General features: G+C 48.0%; 1 protein-coding gene across 2 annotated transcripts in view; it reads left to right on the top strand.

Annotated features, from left to right (window-relative positions):
- LOC139559052 (homeobox-containing protein 1-like) overlaps positions 1 to 19,027 on the top strand; it is a 31,567-nt gene that overhangs the window by 4,381 nt on the left and 8,159 nt on the right. The window contains exons 4-10 of one of the 2 annotated variants that reach the window (XM_071374702.1): positions 7,543 to 7,628; positions 8,044 to 8,154; positions 9,785 to 10,045; positions 14,573 to 14,729; positions 17,672 to 17,754; positions 17,943 to 18,038; positions 18,865 to 18,983. In XM_071374702.1, coding sequence (XP_071230803.1) covers positions 7,543 to 7,628; positions 8,044 to 8,154; positions 9,785 to 10,045; positions 14,573 to 14,729; positions 17,672 to 17,754; positions 17,943 to 18,038; positions 18,865 to 18,983 — 913 coding nt within the window. The remainder of the gene's footprint in view (positions 1 to 7,542; positions 7,629 to 8,043; positions 8,155 to 9,784; positions 10,046 to 14,572; positions 14,730 to 17,671; positions 17,755 to 17,942; positions 18,039 to 18,864; positions 18,984 to 19,027) is intronic. The other variant, XM_071374703.1, reaches the window with a different exon arrangement.

Genomic DNA, 19,027 nt, shown 5'->3' on the forward strand with positions numbered 1-19,027 from the left:
TTACAGAAATACTCATTATAAATGTTGAATGAAAATTCAAGTGTTATGCATGGAATTTTAGATGCACTTCTCCTTAATGCAACCGCTGTGTCAGATTTAAAAAAAACTTTACGGAAAAAGCAAACCATGCAATAATCTGAGTACGGAGCTAAGAGCCCAAACCAGCCAAAATAAATATCCGCCATGTTGGAGTCAACATAAGTCAGAAATAGCATTAGAAATATTCACTTACCTTTGATGATCTTCAACAGAATGCACTCCCAGGAATCCCAGTTCCACAATAAATGTTTGATTTGTACCATAAAGTCCATCATTTATGTCCAAATTCCTCCTTTTGTTAGGGCGTTTAGTTAAGAAATCGAAACTCATGAGGCGTGGGCAAGTCCAGCGGAAATGTCGGACGAGAATTCCAGAAAGTTATATTACTGTTCGTAGAAACAAATCAAACTAATAATAATATGCATATATTAGCATCTGGGACTGAGTAGGAGGCAGTTTACTCTGGGCACGCTTTTCATCCAAACGTGAAAATGCTGCCCTCTAGCCATAAGAAGTTAATGGAGACAGGAAAGGAGAAAAGATATGTAGGCCTATAGGATAGTAATGAGGAGAGATGTGGGCACATAGGATAGTAATGAGGAGATATGTAGGCCTATAGGACAGTAATGAGGAGAGGTGTGGGCCTATAGGACAGTAATGAGGAGAGGTAAAGGCCTATAGGACAGTAATGAGGAGAGATGTGGGCCTATAGGACAGTAATGAGGAGAGGTGTGGGCCTATAGGACAGTAATGAGGAGAGGTGTGGACCTTTAGGACAGTAATGAGGAGAGATGAGGACCTATAGGACAGTAATGAGGTATGGGCCTATAGGACAGTAATGAGGAGAGATGTGGGCCAATGTGATAGTAATGAGGAGAGATGTGGGCCTATAGGACAGTAATGAGGAGAGGTGTGGGCCTATAGGACAGTAATGAGGAGAGGTGTGGTCCTATAGGACAGTAATGAGGTGTGGTCCTATAGGACAGTAATGAGGAGAGATGTGGGCCTATAGGACAGTAATGAGGAGAGGTGTGGACCTATAGGACAGTAATGAGGAGAGGTGTGGGCCTATAGGACAGTAATGAGGAGAGGTGTATCAAATTGATAACAACGTGTCTCTGATACAGTATTTTAGAGACCTTTTGCATGGAATTTTAGATGCACTTCTCCTTAATGCAACCGCTGTGTCAGATTTAAAAAAAACTTTACGGAAAAAGCAAACCATGCAATAATCTGAGTACGGAGCTAAGAGCCCAAACCAGCCAAAATAAATATCCGCCATGTTGGAGTCAACATAAGTCAGAAATAGCATTAGAAATATTCACTTACCTTTGATGATCTTCATCAGAATGCACTCCCAGGAATCCCAGTTCCACAATAAATGTTTGATTTGTACCATAAAGTCCATCATTTATGTCCAAATTCCTCCTTTTGTTAGGGCGTTTAGTTAAGAAATCGAAACTCATGAGGCGTGGGCAAGTCCAGCGGAAATGTCGGACGAGAATTCCAGAAAGTTATATTACTGTTCGTAGAAACAAATCAAACTAATAATAATATGCATATATTAGCATCTGGGACTGAGTAGGAGGCAGTTTACTCTGGGCACGCTTTTCATCCAAACGTGAAAATGCTGCCCTCTAGCCATAAGAAGTTAATGGAGACAGGAAAGGAGAAAAGATATGTAGGCCTATAGGATAGTAATGAGGAGAGATGTGGGCACATAGGATAGTAATGAGGAGATATGTAGGCCTATAGGACAGTAATGAGGAGAGGTGTGGGCCTATAGGACAGTAATGAGGAGAGGTAAAGGCCTATAGGACAGTAATGAGGAGAGATGTGGGCCTATAGGACAGTAATGAGGAGAGGTGTGGACCTTTAGGACAGTAATGAGGAGAGGTGTGGGCCTATAGGACAGTAATGAGGAGAGGTGTGGACCTTTAGGACAGTAATGAGGAGAGATGAGGACCTATAGGACAGTAATGAGGTATGGGCCTATAGGACAGTAATGAGGAGAGATGTGGGCCAATGTGATAGTAATGAGGAGAGATGTGGGCCTATAGGACAGTAATGAGGAGAGGTGTGGGCCTATAGGACAGTAATGAGGAGAGGTGTGGTCCTATAGGACAGTAATGAGGTGTGGTCCTATAGGACAGTAATGAGGAGAGATGTGGGCCTATAGGACAGTAATGAGGAGAGGTGTGGACCTATAGGACAGTAATGAGGAGAGGTGTGGGCCTATAGGACAGTAATGAGGAGAGGTGTATCAAATTGATAACAACGTGTCTCTGATACAGTATTTTAGAGACCTTTTTGAAAGTGTGTGTGAACTAGTCATATCTGTTTTAACCCGTTAGATGTCAGGATGGAGTGTTGTGAGGTGGAGCCACGCTAAACCATCGAGCAGAACAGCGAAACATGACAAAGAGAAGGATGGTTATTTGAGGTGAACACAGTAAGAGAGGGGGGGGGGGGGGGGGAAACTAGTCTTGGAGAGGAGGATGATTATATCATTACCAGATAACGACCAGAGTCCCTGGTGACGATGACTTATTCTTCTACTGTTAGCTGTTAGCCTGGCTAATTAGGGTCAGGTGTGTAGGGAGGGGCGGGTAACTAGGGTCAGGTGTGTAGGGAGGGGCGGGTAACGAGATGATTGCATCCAGGCAATCATACATATATACCTCCATCACTCCAGTATCATTGTTACTATGGTACTGACCCTGTATATAGTCACCTTACCCCTATACATATCTACCTCCATCACTCCAGTATCCCTGTACATTGTTAATATGGTACTGACCCTGTATATAGTCACCTTACCCCTATACATATCTACCTCCATCACTCCAGTATCCCTGTACATTGTTAATATGGTACTGACCCTGTATATAGTCACCTTACCCCTGTACATATCTACCTCCATCACTCCAGTATCCCTCTACATTGTTACTATGGTAATGACCCTGTATATAGTCACCTTACCCCTATACATATCTACCTCCATCACTCCAGTATCATTGTTACTATGGTAATGACCCTGTATATAGTCACCTTACCCCTATACATATCTACCTCCATCACTCCAGTATCATTGTTACTATGGTAATGACCCTGTATATAGTCACCTTACCCCTATACATATCTACCTCCATCACTCCAGTATCATTGTTACTATGGTAATGACCCTGTATATAGTCACCTTACCCCTATACATATATACCTCCATCACTCCAGTATCATTGTTACTATGGTAATGACCCTGTATATAGTCACCTTACCCCTATACATATCTACCTCCATCACTCCAGTATCATTGTTACTATGGTAATGACCCTGTATATAGTCACCTTACCCCTATACATATCTACCTCCATCACTCCAGTATCATTGTTACTATGGTAATGACCCTGTATATAGTCACCTTACCCCTATACATATATACCTCCATCACTCCAGTATCATTGTTACTATGGTAATGACCCTGTATATAGTCACCTTACCCCTATACATATATACCTCCATCACTCCAGTATCATTGTTACTATGGTAATGACCCTGTATATAGTCACCTTACCCCTATACATATCTACCTCCATCACTCCAGTATCATTGTTACTATGGTAATGACCCTGTATATAGTCACCTTACCCCTATACATATCTACCTCCATCACTCCAGTATCATTGTTACTATGGTAATGACCCTGTATATAGTCACCTTCCCCCTATACATATCTACCTCCATCACTCCAGTATCATTGTTACTATGGTAATGACCCTGGATATATAGTCACCTTCCCCCTATACATATCTACCTCCATCACTCCAGTATCATTGTTACTATGGTAATGACCCTGTATATAGTCACCTTCCCCCTATACATATCTACCTCCATCACTCCAGTATCATTGTTACTATGGTAATGACCCTGTATATAGTCACCTTCCCCCTATACATATCTACCTCCATCACTCCAGTGTCATTGTTACTATGGTAATGACCCTGTATATAGTCACCTTCCCCCTATACATATCTACCTCCATCACTCCAGTATCATTGTTACTATGGTAATGACCCTGTATATAGTCACCTTCCCCCTATACATATCTACCTCCATCACTCCAGTATCATTGTTACTATGGTAATGACCCTGTATATAGTCACCTTCCCCCTATACATATCTACCTCCATCACTCCAGTATCATTGTTACTATGGTAATGACCCTGTATATAGTCACCTTACCCCTATACATATCTACCTCCATCACTCCAGTATCATTGTTACTATGGTAATGACCCTGTATATAGTCACCTTACCCCTATACATATCTACCTCCATCACTCCAGTATCATTGTTACTATGGTAATGACCCTGTATATAGTCACCTTACCCCTATACATATCTACCTCCATCACTCCAGTATCATTGTTACTATGGTAATGACCCTGTATATAGTCACCTTACCCCTATACATATCTACCTCCATCACTCCAGTATCATTGTTACTATGGTAATGACCCTGTATATAGTCACCTTACCCCTATACATATCTACCTCCATCACTCCAGTATCATTGTTACTATGGTAATGACCCTGTATATAGTCACCTTACCCCTATACATATCTACCTCCATCACTCCAGTATCATTGTTACTATGGTAATGACCCTGTATATAGTCACCTTACCCCTATACATATCTACCTCCATCACTCCAGTATCATTGTTACTATGGTAATGACCCTGTATATAGTCACCTTACTTTATCGTGTTTTTTTTCTTTCTCGTATTTGTATTTCCTGTCTGTATTTGTTCTACATTCATATAGATTCCTCCATTGTTGTGTTTGGAGTGAGAATGGCGTGTCGTTGTCATTGTGCACGTGACATTAAAACTATGTCCAGAAACATACAACATCTCTTTTAACATGAAATAAATGTTAGAAATACAATTTTGGTGATTTTCAACAAAAAAACAACATTTGCCAGGTAGCTAACCAACAACTCTTAACACTGTATTTGAGAGAGACAAGTCCTCCATTGTGAAAATGTATTGATGTTTTCAATAAACATTGGAGACAAAATATAGTTCACATGTTGTTAACAAACTAAGCCCTGTCTGGGTTTTCTTCCCCCACAAGGTTTTAGACATTCCAGAAACCACAGTCGCTCTGATTTTGTGTGTACGTTGTAGATCTCCAGAAATGTGGAGTCTTGAGTCATATCCTTCATCTTGTTTATCTGAAAATACAGTGGAGGGTAAAACCCATATGGTGAAGAATGTGTTCACTTCCACCAGTACAGTGGTTCCCAAACTGTATTTATAGTCCCCTACCCCTTCAAACATTCCAGCACCAGGATCGTGCCCTCTCAAATGTTGTTTTTTTGCCGTCATTGTAATAAGCCTGCCACACACACACACACTATACGATAAATGTATTAAACATAAGAATGAGTGTGAGTTTTTGTCACAACCCGACTCGTGGGAAGTGACAAAGAGCTCTTATAGGACCAGGGCACAAATCAATAATATAATAATAATCAATAATTTTTGCTCTTTTTTTTTTTTTTTGCCATCCTACATATCAAATCTTATTTGTTCATCAAAAAGTATGAATAATTCACCACAGGTTAATGAGAAGGGTGTGTTTGAAAGGAGGCACATAACTCTGCAATGTTGGGTTGTATTGGAGAGTCTCAGTCTGAAATCAATTTCCACACACAGTCTGTGCCTGTATTTAGTTTTCATGCTAGTGAGGGCCGAGAATCCACTCTCACATAGGTACGTGGTTGCAAAGGGAATCAGTGTCTTTAACAGCGCGATTTGCCAAGGCAAGAAACTCTTGAGAGCAGACCTATCCAGAAATCTGGCAACGGCTTCTGATTTAATTCCCGCGTACATTGAATATAGTTGCGGAGAGTCCCTGTAATCCTAGATTCAGATCATTCAGGCGAGGAAAAAACATCACCCAGATAGGCCAGTCGTGTGAGAAACTCGTCATCATGCAAGCGGTCAGACACGTGAAAATTATGGTCAGCAAAGAACTTTAAGCTCGTCTCTCAATTTAAAAAACAACCTGCCACTACTTTGCCCCTTGATAACCAACACACTTCTGTACGTTTGCCTCCATACGGACTGTTAGTGGAATTCCCACTAGAGACTATCGGTTAATGTGATTGGATGTTAATTATTTGACTAGTCTACCTGTATTTGACATTGTGTTGTTATTTTGCTGAACACTAGACGGTTTAATTACATTTTTGGCAGTGAAACGAAGCTACTCAGGTGAGGGGGGGGGGGACGGGGACATCAGCCAAATGTATAGCCCCTTTGGAAAATCTAAATGGACTGTTTGAAAATGTGAATCACATTTTTTATTTGGCGTACCCCAGACGGCATTAGTAGATTCACATTAGTGCAGATGTGAGGAGGCAGGAAGTGTGTGTGGTCTGTTCTTACTCTGTGGTGTCTGTTGCAGGAAGTGCGTGTGGTCTGTTCTTACTCTGTGGTGTCTGTTGCAGGAAGTGTGTGTGGTCTGTTCTTACTCTGTGGTGTCTGTTGCAGGAAGTGTGTGTGGTCTGTTCTTACTCTGTGGTGTCTGTTGCAGGAAGTGTGTGTGGTCTGTTCTTACTCTGTGGTGTCTGTTGCAGGAAGTGCGTGTGGTCTGTTCTTACTCTGTGGTGTCTGTTGCAGGAAGTGTGTGTGGTCTGTTCTTACTCTGTGGTGTCTGTTGCAGGAAGTGTGTGTGGTCTGTTCTTACTCTGTGGTGTCTGTTGCAGGAAGTGCGTGTGGTCTGTTCTTACTCTGTGGTGTCTGTTGCAGGAAGTGTGTGTGGTCTGTTCTTACTCTGTGGTGTCTGTTGCAGGAAGTGTGTGTGGTCTGTTCTTACTCTGTGGTGTCTGTTGCAGGAAGTGTGTGGTCTCTTCTTCAAATCAAAGGTTATTGGTCACATACACATATTTAGCAGATGTTATTGCGGGTGTAGCTAAATGCTTGTGTTCCTAGCTCCGACAGAGTAGTAGTATCTAACGATACACACATCTAAAAGTAAAATAATGGAATTTATAAATATTAGGACAAACAATGTTGGAGTGGCATTGACTAAAATACAGTAGAATAGAATACAGTATCTACATATGAGATGAGTAAAGCAGTATGTAAATATTATTAAAGTGACTAGTGTTCCATTATTAAAGTGACTGGTGATTCCCTGTCTGTATGTGGGGCTCCTGGAGGGCAGGTAGTTTGCCCCCGGTGATGCGTTTTGCAGACCGCACCACCCTCTGGAGAGCCCTGCGGTCGCGGGGCGGTGCAGTTGCCATACCAGGCGGTGATACAGCCCGACAGGATGCTCTCAATTGTGCATCTGTTGAGGGAGAGGGTATTTTCCTGGCACCACTCTGCCAGGGCCCTCACCTCCTCCCTGTAGACTGTCTCGTCATTGTTGGTAATCGGTCCTACTATGGTTGTGTCGTCTGCTAACTCTGTGGTGCCTGTTCTTCTAGGAGGGACAGTAACCTGGTGAAGGAGGAAATCAAGGCCTTCCTCAACAACCGTAGGATCTCCCAGGCCATCGTAGGACAGGTCACAGGTAATACATGTATTCTGCTCAGACAGCTTTCAGTGTACCTGTGGCATCTTTTTTTTTTCTTGTAGGTACTGTTGACGTCGTTTTGTTTCACTATTACTGTCTTTCTGTCTAGGATATTTTCTAATACTTTCACCCTGGCTCTCTTCTCCTTCCCTCATTCTGTTCTCCTTCTCATCTGCTCTCCTTCTCCACTCTTTCTCCTCTCTTCTCTCTAGGTATCAGTCAGAGTTACATCTCCTCTCTTCTCTCTAGGTATCAGTCAGAGTTACATCTCTTCTCTTCTCTCTAGGTATCAGTCAGAGTTACCTCTCCTCTCCTCTCTTCTCTCTAGGTATCAGTCAGAGTTACCTCTCCTCTCCTCTCTTCTCTCTAGGTATCAGTCAGAGTTACCTCTCCTCTCCTCTCTTCTCTTCAGGTATCAGTCAGAGTTACATCTCCCAGTGGTTGCTGCAGCAGGGCTTGGAGATGAGCGACTCCAAACGCAGATCTTTCTACCGCTGGTACCTGCTAGAGAAGAGCAACCCAGGTAAGAGCCACGGTAGGAGGTGGAGGCTACTGTTCGCTGGGTCTATCGTGCTAGAGGGAGGAAAGGGTTCATGTTGACTCTATGACACATTTATGGGGTCTTTTGGAAGCTGCTTGTGCCATCTGTCCCTCTGTCCATTAATTTGTGTCCCATCCCTGTGACCGAGCATTGTGACACGGACGGACGCGCACACACACACACACACACACATACACACACACACACACACACACACACACAGAGTCCTGGAGGGCTGGCTAGAGTTCAGTGAAGGACAGAGATCAGGAGACAGAGATATTTATGACTCACAGAGACAAGACACAGTAGGATATAAACGGATCTGTTACTGTAGATGCTAATCGATAACGTTAAAGTCATCTGGCTTGAATGAATGTGGTTTACATCTAGCTATGTCCTCTCCCCTGTAACTATTCCCCAGGTCGTTGCTGTAAATGAGAACGTGTTCTCAGTCAACTTACCCGGTAAAATAACGGATAAATAAAAAAAGAGAGATTCTAGATTTTGGCAATTACGCTAGCTGTTCCTGTTGACTTCCTGTCTTTGCGCTAACGCTAGTTAGCAATGGCTCCAGAAACTACCTTCGACTTCCTTCAAACTACACACAGAGACATACAAATGATATCTATGAGTGGGGCTCCCGAGTGGCGCAGCGGTCTAAGGTACTGCCCCTAAGTGCTTGAGGCGTCACTACAGACCCTGGTTCGAATCCAGGCTGTATCACAACTGGCCTTGATTCGGAGTCCAATAGGACGGCACACAATTTGGACCAGCGTCGTCCGCGTTTGGCCGTCATTGTAAATAACCAAGTCAGTTAAGAACAAATTGTTAGTTTTAATAAAGGTTAAATAAAAAATAAAAAATATGACTCTGGTAAAGTAGAAAAAGTGGTTAATTGCCAAAATCTTAAACTATCCCTTTTAAGACAAGCTAGAGTCGTCTCATCGTGACCTGATGAGAGAATTAACACCAACCACAGACATAGATTGATGCACGAGGAGGGTTTTCTAAACCACACTAAACGTTTTGCTCAATTCTACATCAGCAAACGACGTACCCTAAACAATGGAATGTTTAGGCTACGTCCCACTTGTCTCTGAGTCGCCAGACAAGTGATTTTTACTCCTGTGTCAGTCACATGCATGAAATAAGCCCTCCTCACACCGTCTCCTCTCCTCTGCCGCTGTCTTCTGTGGTGCTCAGTTCAGTTGCTGCACGTGCTGGTTTTCATTCCTACACGGCTAACAATGATAACCCTATCGCAACGCTAACAGAGATGCTAATTCTGGATACTAATGCTAACATGTTGCCTAGCATTTCTCTATGCTTTTTTGTCTACCAAGCAGGCACTTTTAATAATTCTACAATTATTAGCTTCTTTGGCGCTAAATACCTGTTCACAACAGAACTCAACGTTCAGTATGATTCAGCTATAAAACAAATCATGTCTGGCCTGCCATTTTTTTTATAAACTATATTCCTGTTGATAGCCATATAAACAGGTGATTTTGATTGACTGCAAGTATCAACTTGGCTTCTGCTAAAACTCTCAAAACGTCTCCGTATATCTGGCTTCGGCCTGACCACCGGTTTGGTTTTGTCCTGACTGAAGGGCTGAGGTGGAGTGAAAGCCAGCATGGCCCGGCGGGTCTGGGCCTGGGGCTCAGTGGTCTCGGCCAGGGGCTGGGCCAAAACCTGGGCTCTGGACCCAGGGCAGCCAGGGGAGGGGACAGAGACGGGACGGGCAACGCCGCTACGGGCGCCACGGGCACCATGGCCACTACAGCCGCGACCTCCTCCACCACCTGGGGCAGACAGAGAGAGCTGCTGATGCACCTGTTGCCATGGTACACTGCAGCCACCACACAGCCAGGTAACCAGCAGCCGCCACACAGCCAGGTGACCGGCAGCCGCCACACAGCCAGCCGGCACACAGCCAGATAACCGGCAGCCGGCACACAGCCAGGTAACCGGCAGCCGGCACACAGCCAGATAACCGGCAGCCGGCACACAGCCAGGTAACCGGCAGCCGCCACACAGCCAGGTAACCGGCAGCCGGCACACAGCCAGGTAACCGGCAGCCGGCACACAGCCAGGTAACCGGCAGCCGCCCCACAGCCAGGTAACCGGCAGCCGCCACACAGCCAGGTAACCGGCAGCCGCCCCACAGCCAGGTAACCGGCAGCCGCCCCACAGCCAGGTAACCGGCAGCCGCCCCACAGCCAGGTAACCGGCAGCCGCCCCACAGCCAGGTAACCGGCAGCCGCCCCACAGCCAGGTAACCGGCGGCCGCCCCACAGCCAGGTAACCGGCGGCCGCCCCACAGCCAGGTAACCGGCGGCCGCCCCACAGCCAGGTAACCGGCGGCCGCCACACAGCCAGGTAACCGGCCGCCACACAGCCAGGTAACCGGCTGCCACACAGCCAGGTAACCGGCCGCCACACAGCCAGGTAACCGGCCGCCACACAGCCAGGTAACCGGCCGCCACACAGCCAGGTAACCGGCCGCCACACAGCCAGGAAACCGGCAGCCGCCGCACAGCCAGGTAACCGGCAGCCGCCGCACAGCCAGGTAACCGGCCGCCGCCACACAGCCAGGTAACCGGCCGCCGCCGCACAGCCAGGTAACCGGCCGCCGCCGCACAGCCAGGTAACCGGCAGCCGCACAGCCAGGTAACCGGCAGCCGGCACACAGCCAGATAACCGGCAGCCGGCACACAGCCAGATAACCGGCAGCCGGCACACAGCCAGATAACCGGCAGCCGGCACACAGCCAGATAACCGGCAGCCGCCCCACAGCCAGGTAACCGGCAGCCGCCCCACAGCCAGGTAACCGGCAGCCGCCCCACAGCCAGGTAACCGGCAGCCGCCCCACAGCCAGGTAACCGGCAGCCGGCACACAGCCAGGTAACCGGCAGCCGGCACACAGCCAGGTAACCGGCAGCCGGCACACAGCCAGGTAACCGGCAGCCGGCACACAGCCAGGTAACCGGCAGCCGGCACACAGCCAGGTAACCGGCAGCCGGCACACAGCCAGGTAACCGGCAGCCGGCACACAGCCAGGTAACCGGCAGCCGGCACACAGCCAGGTAACCGGCAGCCGGCACACAGCCAGGTAACCGGCAGCCGGCACACAGCCAGGTAACCGGCAGCCGGCACACAGCCAGGTAACCGGCAGCCGCCCCACAGCCAGGTAACCGGCAGCCGCCCCACAGCCAGGTAACCGGCAGCCGCCCCACAGCCAGGTAACCGGCAGCCGCCCCACAGCCAGGTAACCGGCAGCCGCCCCACAGCCAGGTAACCGGCAGCCGCCCCACAGCCAGGTAACCGGCAGCCGCCCCACAGCCAGGTAACCGGCAGCCGCCCCACAGCCAGGTAACCGGCAGCCGCCCCACAGCCAGGTAACCGGCAGCCGCCCCACAGCCAGGTAACCGGCAGCCGCCCCACAGCCAGGTAACCGGCAGCCGCCCCACAGCCAAGTAACCGGCAGCCGCCCCACAGCCAAGTAACCGGCCGCCGCCGCACAGCCAGGTAACCGGCCGCCGCCGCACAGCCAGGTAACCGGCCGCCGCCGCACAGCCAGGTAACCGGCCGCCGCCGCACAGCCAGGTAACCGGCCGCCGCCGCACAGCCAGGTAACCGGCCGCCGCCGCACAGCCAGGTAACCGGCAGCCGCCGCACAGCCAGGTAACCGGCAGCCGGCGCACAGCCAGGTAACCGGCAGCCCCGCAGCCAGGTAACCGGCAGCCGACACACAGCCAGAGAACCGGCAGCCGGCACACAGCCAGGTAACCGGCAGCCGGCACACAGCCAGAGAACCGGCAGCCGGCACACAGCCAGAGAACCGGCAGCCGGCACACAGCCAGAGAACCGGCAGCCGGCACACAGCCAGAGAACCGGCAGCCGGCGCACAGCCAGAGAACCGGCAGCCGGCGCACAGCCAGAGAACCGGCAGCCGGCGCACAGCCAGAGAACCGGCAGCCGGCGCACAGCCAGAGAACCGGCAGCCGGCGCACAGCCAGGTAACCGGCAGCCGGCGCACAGCCAGGTAACCGGCAGCCGGCGCACAGCCAGGTAACCGGCAGCCGCCGCACAGCCAGGTAACCGGCAGCCGCCGCACAGCCAGGTAACCGGCCGCCGCCGCACAGCCAGGTAACCGGCCGCCGCCGCACAGCCAGGTAACCGGCCGCCGCCGCACAGCCAAGTAACCGGCCGCCGCCACACAGCCAGGTAACCGGCAGCCGGCACACAGCCAGGTAACCGGCAGCCCCGCAGCCAGGTAACCGGCAGCCGACACACAGCCAGGTAACCGGCAGCCGACACACAGCCAGAGAACCGGCAGCCGGCACACAGCCAGAGAACCGGCAGCCGGCACACAGCCAGAGAACCGGCAGCCGGCACACAGCCAGATAACCGGCAGCCGGCACACAGCCAGATAACCGGCAGCCGGCACACAGCCAGATAACCGGCAGCCGGCACACAGCCAGGTAACCGGCAGCCGGCACACAGCCAGGTAACCGGCAGCCGGCACACAGCCAGATAACCGGCAGCCGGCACACAGCCAGATAACCGGCAGCCGGCACACAGCCAGGTAACCGGCAGCCACAGGACTGAGGAGGGAACCGCCCCCCCCCCCCCCCCCCCTTAACCAAAACAGGGTGATCAACTCCTCTCCTCCAGGGTTGTAGTGCTGTAAAAACTGGGTTTACATTTAGTTTTGTATATCGTTTCACATTTGAATTTTCTTTTTTGGCCAAATCAGATCAGATTGGAATGGAATAAAGGTGTGAGGAAGGGGCTTTATTATTTTAGACTCCATAAGGGCACTGTGTTGTGACATCTGTCTGAGTCATGGAAGACTGGAGCTGACACATGCCTGTGATCACTTGACCTAGTCCACTCTGTCTGACACATGCCTGTGATCACTTGACCTAGTCCACTCTGTCTGACACATGCCTGTGATCACTTGACCTTGCCTGCATGCTTACAGTGCATTTGGAAATGTTTCAGACCACTTCCCTTTTTTCCAAATATTGTTACGTTACAGCCTTATTCTAAAATGGATTGAATAAAAAATATGAGGTCCCACAGTTGATAGTGCATGTCAGAGCAAAGACAAAGCCATGAGGTCGAAGGAATTGTCCGTAGATCTGGGGAAGGGTATGCAGCATTGAAGGTCCCCAAGAACACTGTGGCCTCCATCATTCTTTAATGGAAGAAGTTTGGAACCACCAAGACTCTTCCTAGAGCTGGCCACCTGGCCAAACTGAGCAATCGGGGGAGAAGGGCTGTGGTCGTGGTCACTCTGACAGAGCTCCAGAGTTCCTCTGTGGAGATGGGAGAAGCTTCTAGAAGAACAACCATCTCTGCAGCACTCCACCAATCAGGCCTTTATGGTAGTGTGGTCAGATGGAAGCCACTCCTCAGTAAAAGGGACATGACAGTCCACTTGGAGTTTCAGACCATGAGAAACAAGATTCTCTGGTCCGATGAAACCAAGATTGGCCTGAATGCCACGCGGCACGTCTGGAGTTAACCTGGCACCATCCCTACGGTGAAGCATGGTTGTGGCTGCGTCATGCTGTGGGGATGTTTTTCAGCGGCAGGGACTGGGAGACTAGTCAGGATGGTGGGAAATATGAACGGGGAAAAGTACCGAGAGATCCTTGACGAAAACCTGCTCCAGAGCTCTCTACCTCAGACTGAGGTCCTAAGGTTCACCTTCCAACAGGACAACGACCCTAAGCACACAGCCAAGACAACACAGGAGTGGCTTTGGGACTAGTCTCAATGTCCTTGAGTGGCCCAGCCAGAACCCGGACTTGAACCCGATCGAACATCTCTGGAGAGACTTAAATAGCTGTGCAGCGACGCTCCCCATCCAACCTGACAGAACTTGAGAGGATCTGCATAGAAGAATGGTAGAAACTCCTCAAATACAGGTGTGCCAAGCTTGTAACGTCATACCCAAGAAGACTCAATGCTGTAATCTCTGCCACAGTACTTTGTTGACGCAACTGAGTACAGGGTCTAAATACTTAAAAAAAAAAACAGTTTTACCTTTCTCTCTCTGTGTGTGTGTGTGTGTGTGTGTGTGTGTGGATAAGGAAAAAAAACATGTAATTTTTTTTTAAAGGCTGTAACGTAACAAAATGATGAAAAAGTCAAGGGATCATGAATACTTTACAAATGCACTGTATGTCCACTGTCTGCCTTCCTGGTGTGTGGGTTTTTACTGTGTCCTGTATCGTAAATGTTGACTTGTCTTGAAACAGTTTTATACTTAGCAAAATAAAATAGTTATTGAACAATCAGGCTACTAGTTGAAATCAGTGATCTTTAAAAAGAAATGTGTTTGTCCATTCTTTTTATTGTCCTCCCTCCCTGTCACCCGCTATAGGTGCTACCCTGTCGATGCGCTCCCTGGTGAAGGAGGAGCCTGATTGGAGGATGGGGGTCAGCCCCGGGGAGAGGGGCGGGGTGGTGGGCGGTCCTCTGAGGCTGCGGAGGGGAAGCAGGTTCACCTGGAGGAAGGAGTGCCAGTCAATCATGGAGAGGTGAGCCAATCACAGACCCTGGTTGGGTCTGGTTTCCATGACAACAGATCCAAAACAGATTCTCCACCCAGCGCTAACCAATAAGGGTTGAGTCTATTCATGTTAGTGATTCTGTCGCAAAAAAAAATATTTAGGGGTGCGTTCATTTCGCTTCAACGTTTGCTACGTTGTTTGTATTGAATGACAACGTTTCCCCAAAATGGTGCCTTTTTGGAGGTATGTTTTGGTGGTTGGTGAGGTGTGGCTTGTTCAATACGGGTGTGACCATTTTTGAAACGGGTTGGTGGTTGGCGACATCGCTTGAGTTGCACTGAGAATTCGAAACAGTATGAAAGCCAACTGTCCAATAATCTAGAACACTGCTGTGTGGACATGTTTTTGGAGTCTGAGTGCTTTACTCTACTAGGGCCAGTGGTCCACCAACCCTGGTCTGGGCTGGAGAGCTATGTGGTGTCCAGGCTTTTGCTCCAGCCCAGCACTAAACAATAATAGTGGTTGAGTCTATTGAAGTTTGTGATGGAGCTTCTAATTTAACCCCCGAGTGGTGCAGCGGTCTAGGACACTGCGTCTCAGTGATAGAGGCCTGGTTTGATCCCGGGCTGTATCATAACCGTCCATGATCAGGAGTCCCATAGGGCGGCACGCAATTGGCCCAGCGTCGTCCTGGTTAGGGGAGGGTTTGGCTGGGGTAAGCTGTCATTGTAAAATAAGAATTTGTTCTTAACTGTCTTGCCTAGTTAAATAAAACAGTCGACAAGATTCAATGACAAGGTGTGGCCCTAACAATGTCACCTTGTCATTGAATATTGTCGACTGTGAAAAAAGTGCAGCTTCTTCAGGAGATCAATGATCATAGCAACACACGTTCTTTGATAGCAATGAATGTGTGACAGATCTCTTGTCTTGCACGTTGTCATCGCAAACCTGACGGTTTTTTTTTCTTAAAGAGACGGTGTACAATTTTCAATGTGTTGCGTCTCAATAGGAAAATAGTGCTTTTCGACTGTTGAAACCTACTATTACACGTGGCGTTTGTAATTTCATCGACAGGTGTTTTTGTATAAACATTTTAGCTTTCATAAATAGACACATGTATTTCGTTTCTAGGTTACAACATGTGCTTCGAAAGTAGCTAGAATTCATATATTTAGTATCTCAATAAATTGTAAAATAATATATATATTTTCTGCTGCTCCTAAATTTCATATGGTGCTCATCTAACTTTTTAAATGAATGAAATGTTTTAAATCAGAGCCCAGTATGTATCTTAACAGATTCTTTATAACCAGTCTATCGTTTTTTTTTTTATTATTGTTTTTTTTTAGCAAAGTATATCCTAATATAAACGATTGACTCTGTGATATTTCTAAGCAGAGGGCACTCTCAGTAATGAGAAATACACAGGCACTTAAGACAAGGCACACCAACCCACAGCTATATGGATTACGCAATACCACTGCAGTGCTGCTACTCATTTATGGGCTAGTTTAGAGTTCACTGAAGGACGATACTGTAAAGGTTATTGTGATGGAGGGAGAGGTGGGAGGCATGGAGGGAGAGGTGGGAGGCATGGAGGGAGAGGTGGGAGGCATGGAGGGAGAGGTGGGAGGTGGAGGGAGGCATGGAGGGAGATGTGGGAGGCATGGAGGGAGAGGTGGGAGGCATGGAGGGAGAGGTGGGAGGCATGGAGGGAGGCATGGAGGGAGAGGTGGGAGGCATGGAGGGAGAGGTGGGAGGCATGGAGGAGGAGGAGGAGGAGGGAGGGACGGAGGAAAATGCTGCTCCTGCATTTTGTGAAGTTAAGGGGCTTGGAGAGTTGAGGAGCTTGGAGAGAATAGGGAAGAGAGGAGGGGCTTGGAGAGAAAAAGAGAGAGGGGAGGGGTGTGGAGAGGAAAAGGAGAGAGAGAGGAGAGAGGGAGGGGCATGGAGGGAGGGACATGGAGGGAGGAGGGGCATGGAGAGAAAAGGAGAGAGGAGAGGGGCGTGGAGAGAAAAGGAGAGGGGCGTGGAGAGAGAGGAGAGCGAGAGGAGAGAAAAGGAGAGGGCCTTTCAACCGCTTCGCCACTCCGGAGCCCAACCCCTCGGGAACCTAACCTAAACCACACTGCTAACCTAAAATTAAGACTAAAAAACTATTTTCTTTACCCCAATGAATCTTACTACATGGACGTTGTCTGTGGTAACTAGTGAAAACTTTTGGTGCAGTATATCTCTCTGTTATTTCAACTGTTTCTGTCTGCGGCTATGGAACCCTGACCTGTTCACCGGACATGCTACTTGTCCCAGACCTGCTGTTTTCAACTCTCTAGAGACAGCAGGAGTGGTAGAGATACTCTTAATGATCGGCTATGAAAAGCCAACTGACATTTACTCCTGATTATTATTTGACCATGCTGTTCATTTATGAACATTTGAACATCTTGGCCATGTTCTGTTATAATCTCCACCCAGCACAGCCAGAAGAGGACTGGCCACCCCTCATAGCCTGGTTCCTCTCTAGGTTTCTTCCTAGGTTTTGGCCTTTCTAGGGAGTTTTTCCTAGCCACCGTGCTTCTACACCTGCATTGCTTGCTGTTTGGGGTTTTAGGCTGGGTTTCTGTACAGCACTTTGAGATATCAGCTGATGTACGAAGGGCTATATAAATACATTTGATTTGTTATTGTAACATTTGGTTATTATTTATGGGTGTCCTAGAAGAGGAGAGAAAGGGAGAGTTATAAAAACAGTACTGAATGTAAACCACCTAATGTGTCCATTAATCTACTGTACCGTTTAAATGAGTGTCTCTGATTGGTTAACGGCCCTGATTTAGGCTGATGTAGCTGCACTCTCATTGGCTGGGATGGTGTCTTTCTCCCGCCTCCACTATGATGAGAGTTTGAGATTGGTTGTGGTCATGGGCAGGAAGGACTCATCTTTCTGTTTTCTTATTGGCTATCAGTTTCTTCGTGGAGAACCAGTACCCTGACGAGGCGAAGAGAGAGGAGATCGCTAATGCCTGCAACTCAGTCATTCAGAAACCTGGTCAGTTTGGTTTGTTTGGCTAGAACACACCTGTAACCAAATCTATCTGTTAGGTCTCTCAAATGTCTGCTTTGTCAATCGAATCCCAGGTTTTTAAAAGGCTCTCATTTTATCACGAAGAGGGAGCAGCTCACCCAATTAAATGTATTCAACTTGTTCATCTTTTTTCCCCTGTTGTCATTACCCAGGAGGCAAGCTGTCTGAGTTTGAGCGTGTCACGGCTCTGAAGGTGTACAACTGGTTCGCCAACCGCCGGAAGGAGATGAAGAGACGGGCTAATATAGGTGAGAGTCTCTGATGCTCAATACCAAGATATACGCCGTACCAAGATATACGCCGTACCAAGATATACGCCGTACCAAGATATACTGATAAGATAATTTTGTTCTCCAGGTTCATAACCCAATTTAAATATATTACTCAGTCTGCAGACCAGAATTTGTAAGATCCTGGTCGAATGAAACAGAAGGAGGCCCAGCTAAATAGTCAAAAAGGTTTATTCACGGGAACGTTCTAAAGTCAAGAATAAAAAACAAATCATTTTATACTGACTTCTCACGCCCACACATTCACACAACCATACACACACACACACACACACACACACACACACACACACGTCTTGCTACCCAGCCGCCAGAGATTAGTGACCTTGTCCTTGAGACATACTCCCTGTTCTCTCCCAAATCTCTAGTCAGGTCGGCACCAAGCTCAGACAGTCTGTGTTTATAATACCATAAAGACATATTGTCTTTACCCTAATTCTGACTAGACTACACATTTATTGATTATGATGTTATACACTCTAATCACTTCCATACAATTACTGTATATGTTTCAGGGCGGAATATTCTAATCATTCAATTTACCGATAATTCTCACCTAACATATACGCCGTACCAAGTCGCGCGCCGTGCCAAGTCGCACATCAGGGACCATCAACTAGAATCAGCCGTGGTGTGTTTTTTTTCAGAAAGCGGATGGTTTGGGGGACCAGAACATAATTGCAAATAATTTGTAGACTGGAGATAGATCTGAAGAAGTTGCCCCCCTCTCAGTCGTTATTTACCCTCCTTACGCTTTCCTTCCTCCCCTCTCTCGCCCCCTCAGAGGCGGCCATCTTGGAGAGTCATGGTATCGAGGTTCGCAGCCCGAGCTGTCACTCCAACGGGGAGGAGCTGGAGCCACATGACTACGCAGAGCAAGTGAATCAACGATTCTTAGAGCAGGTGAGTCAGTGAATCAACGAATCAGAGTGATTTGTTAAATGATC

This window comes from Salvelinus alpinus, chromosome 29 (genome assembly GCF_045679555.1).
Source record: "Salvelinus alpinus chromosome 29, SLU_Salpinus.1, whole genome shotgun sequence".
Taxonomy (NCBI): Eukaryota; Metazoa; Chordata; class Actinopteri; order Salmoniformes; family Salmonidae; genus Salvelinus; species Salvelinus alpinus.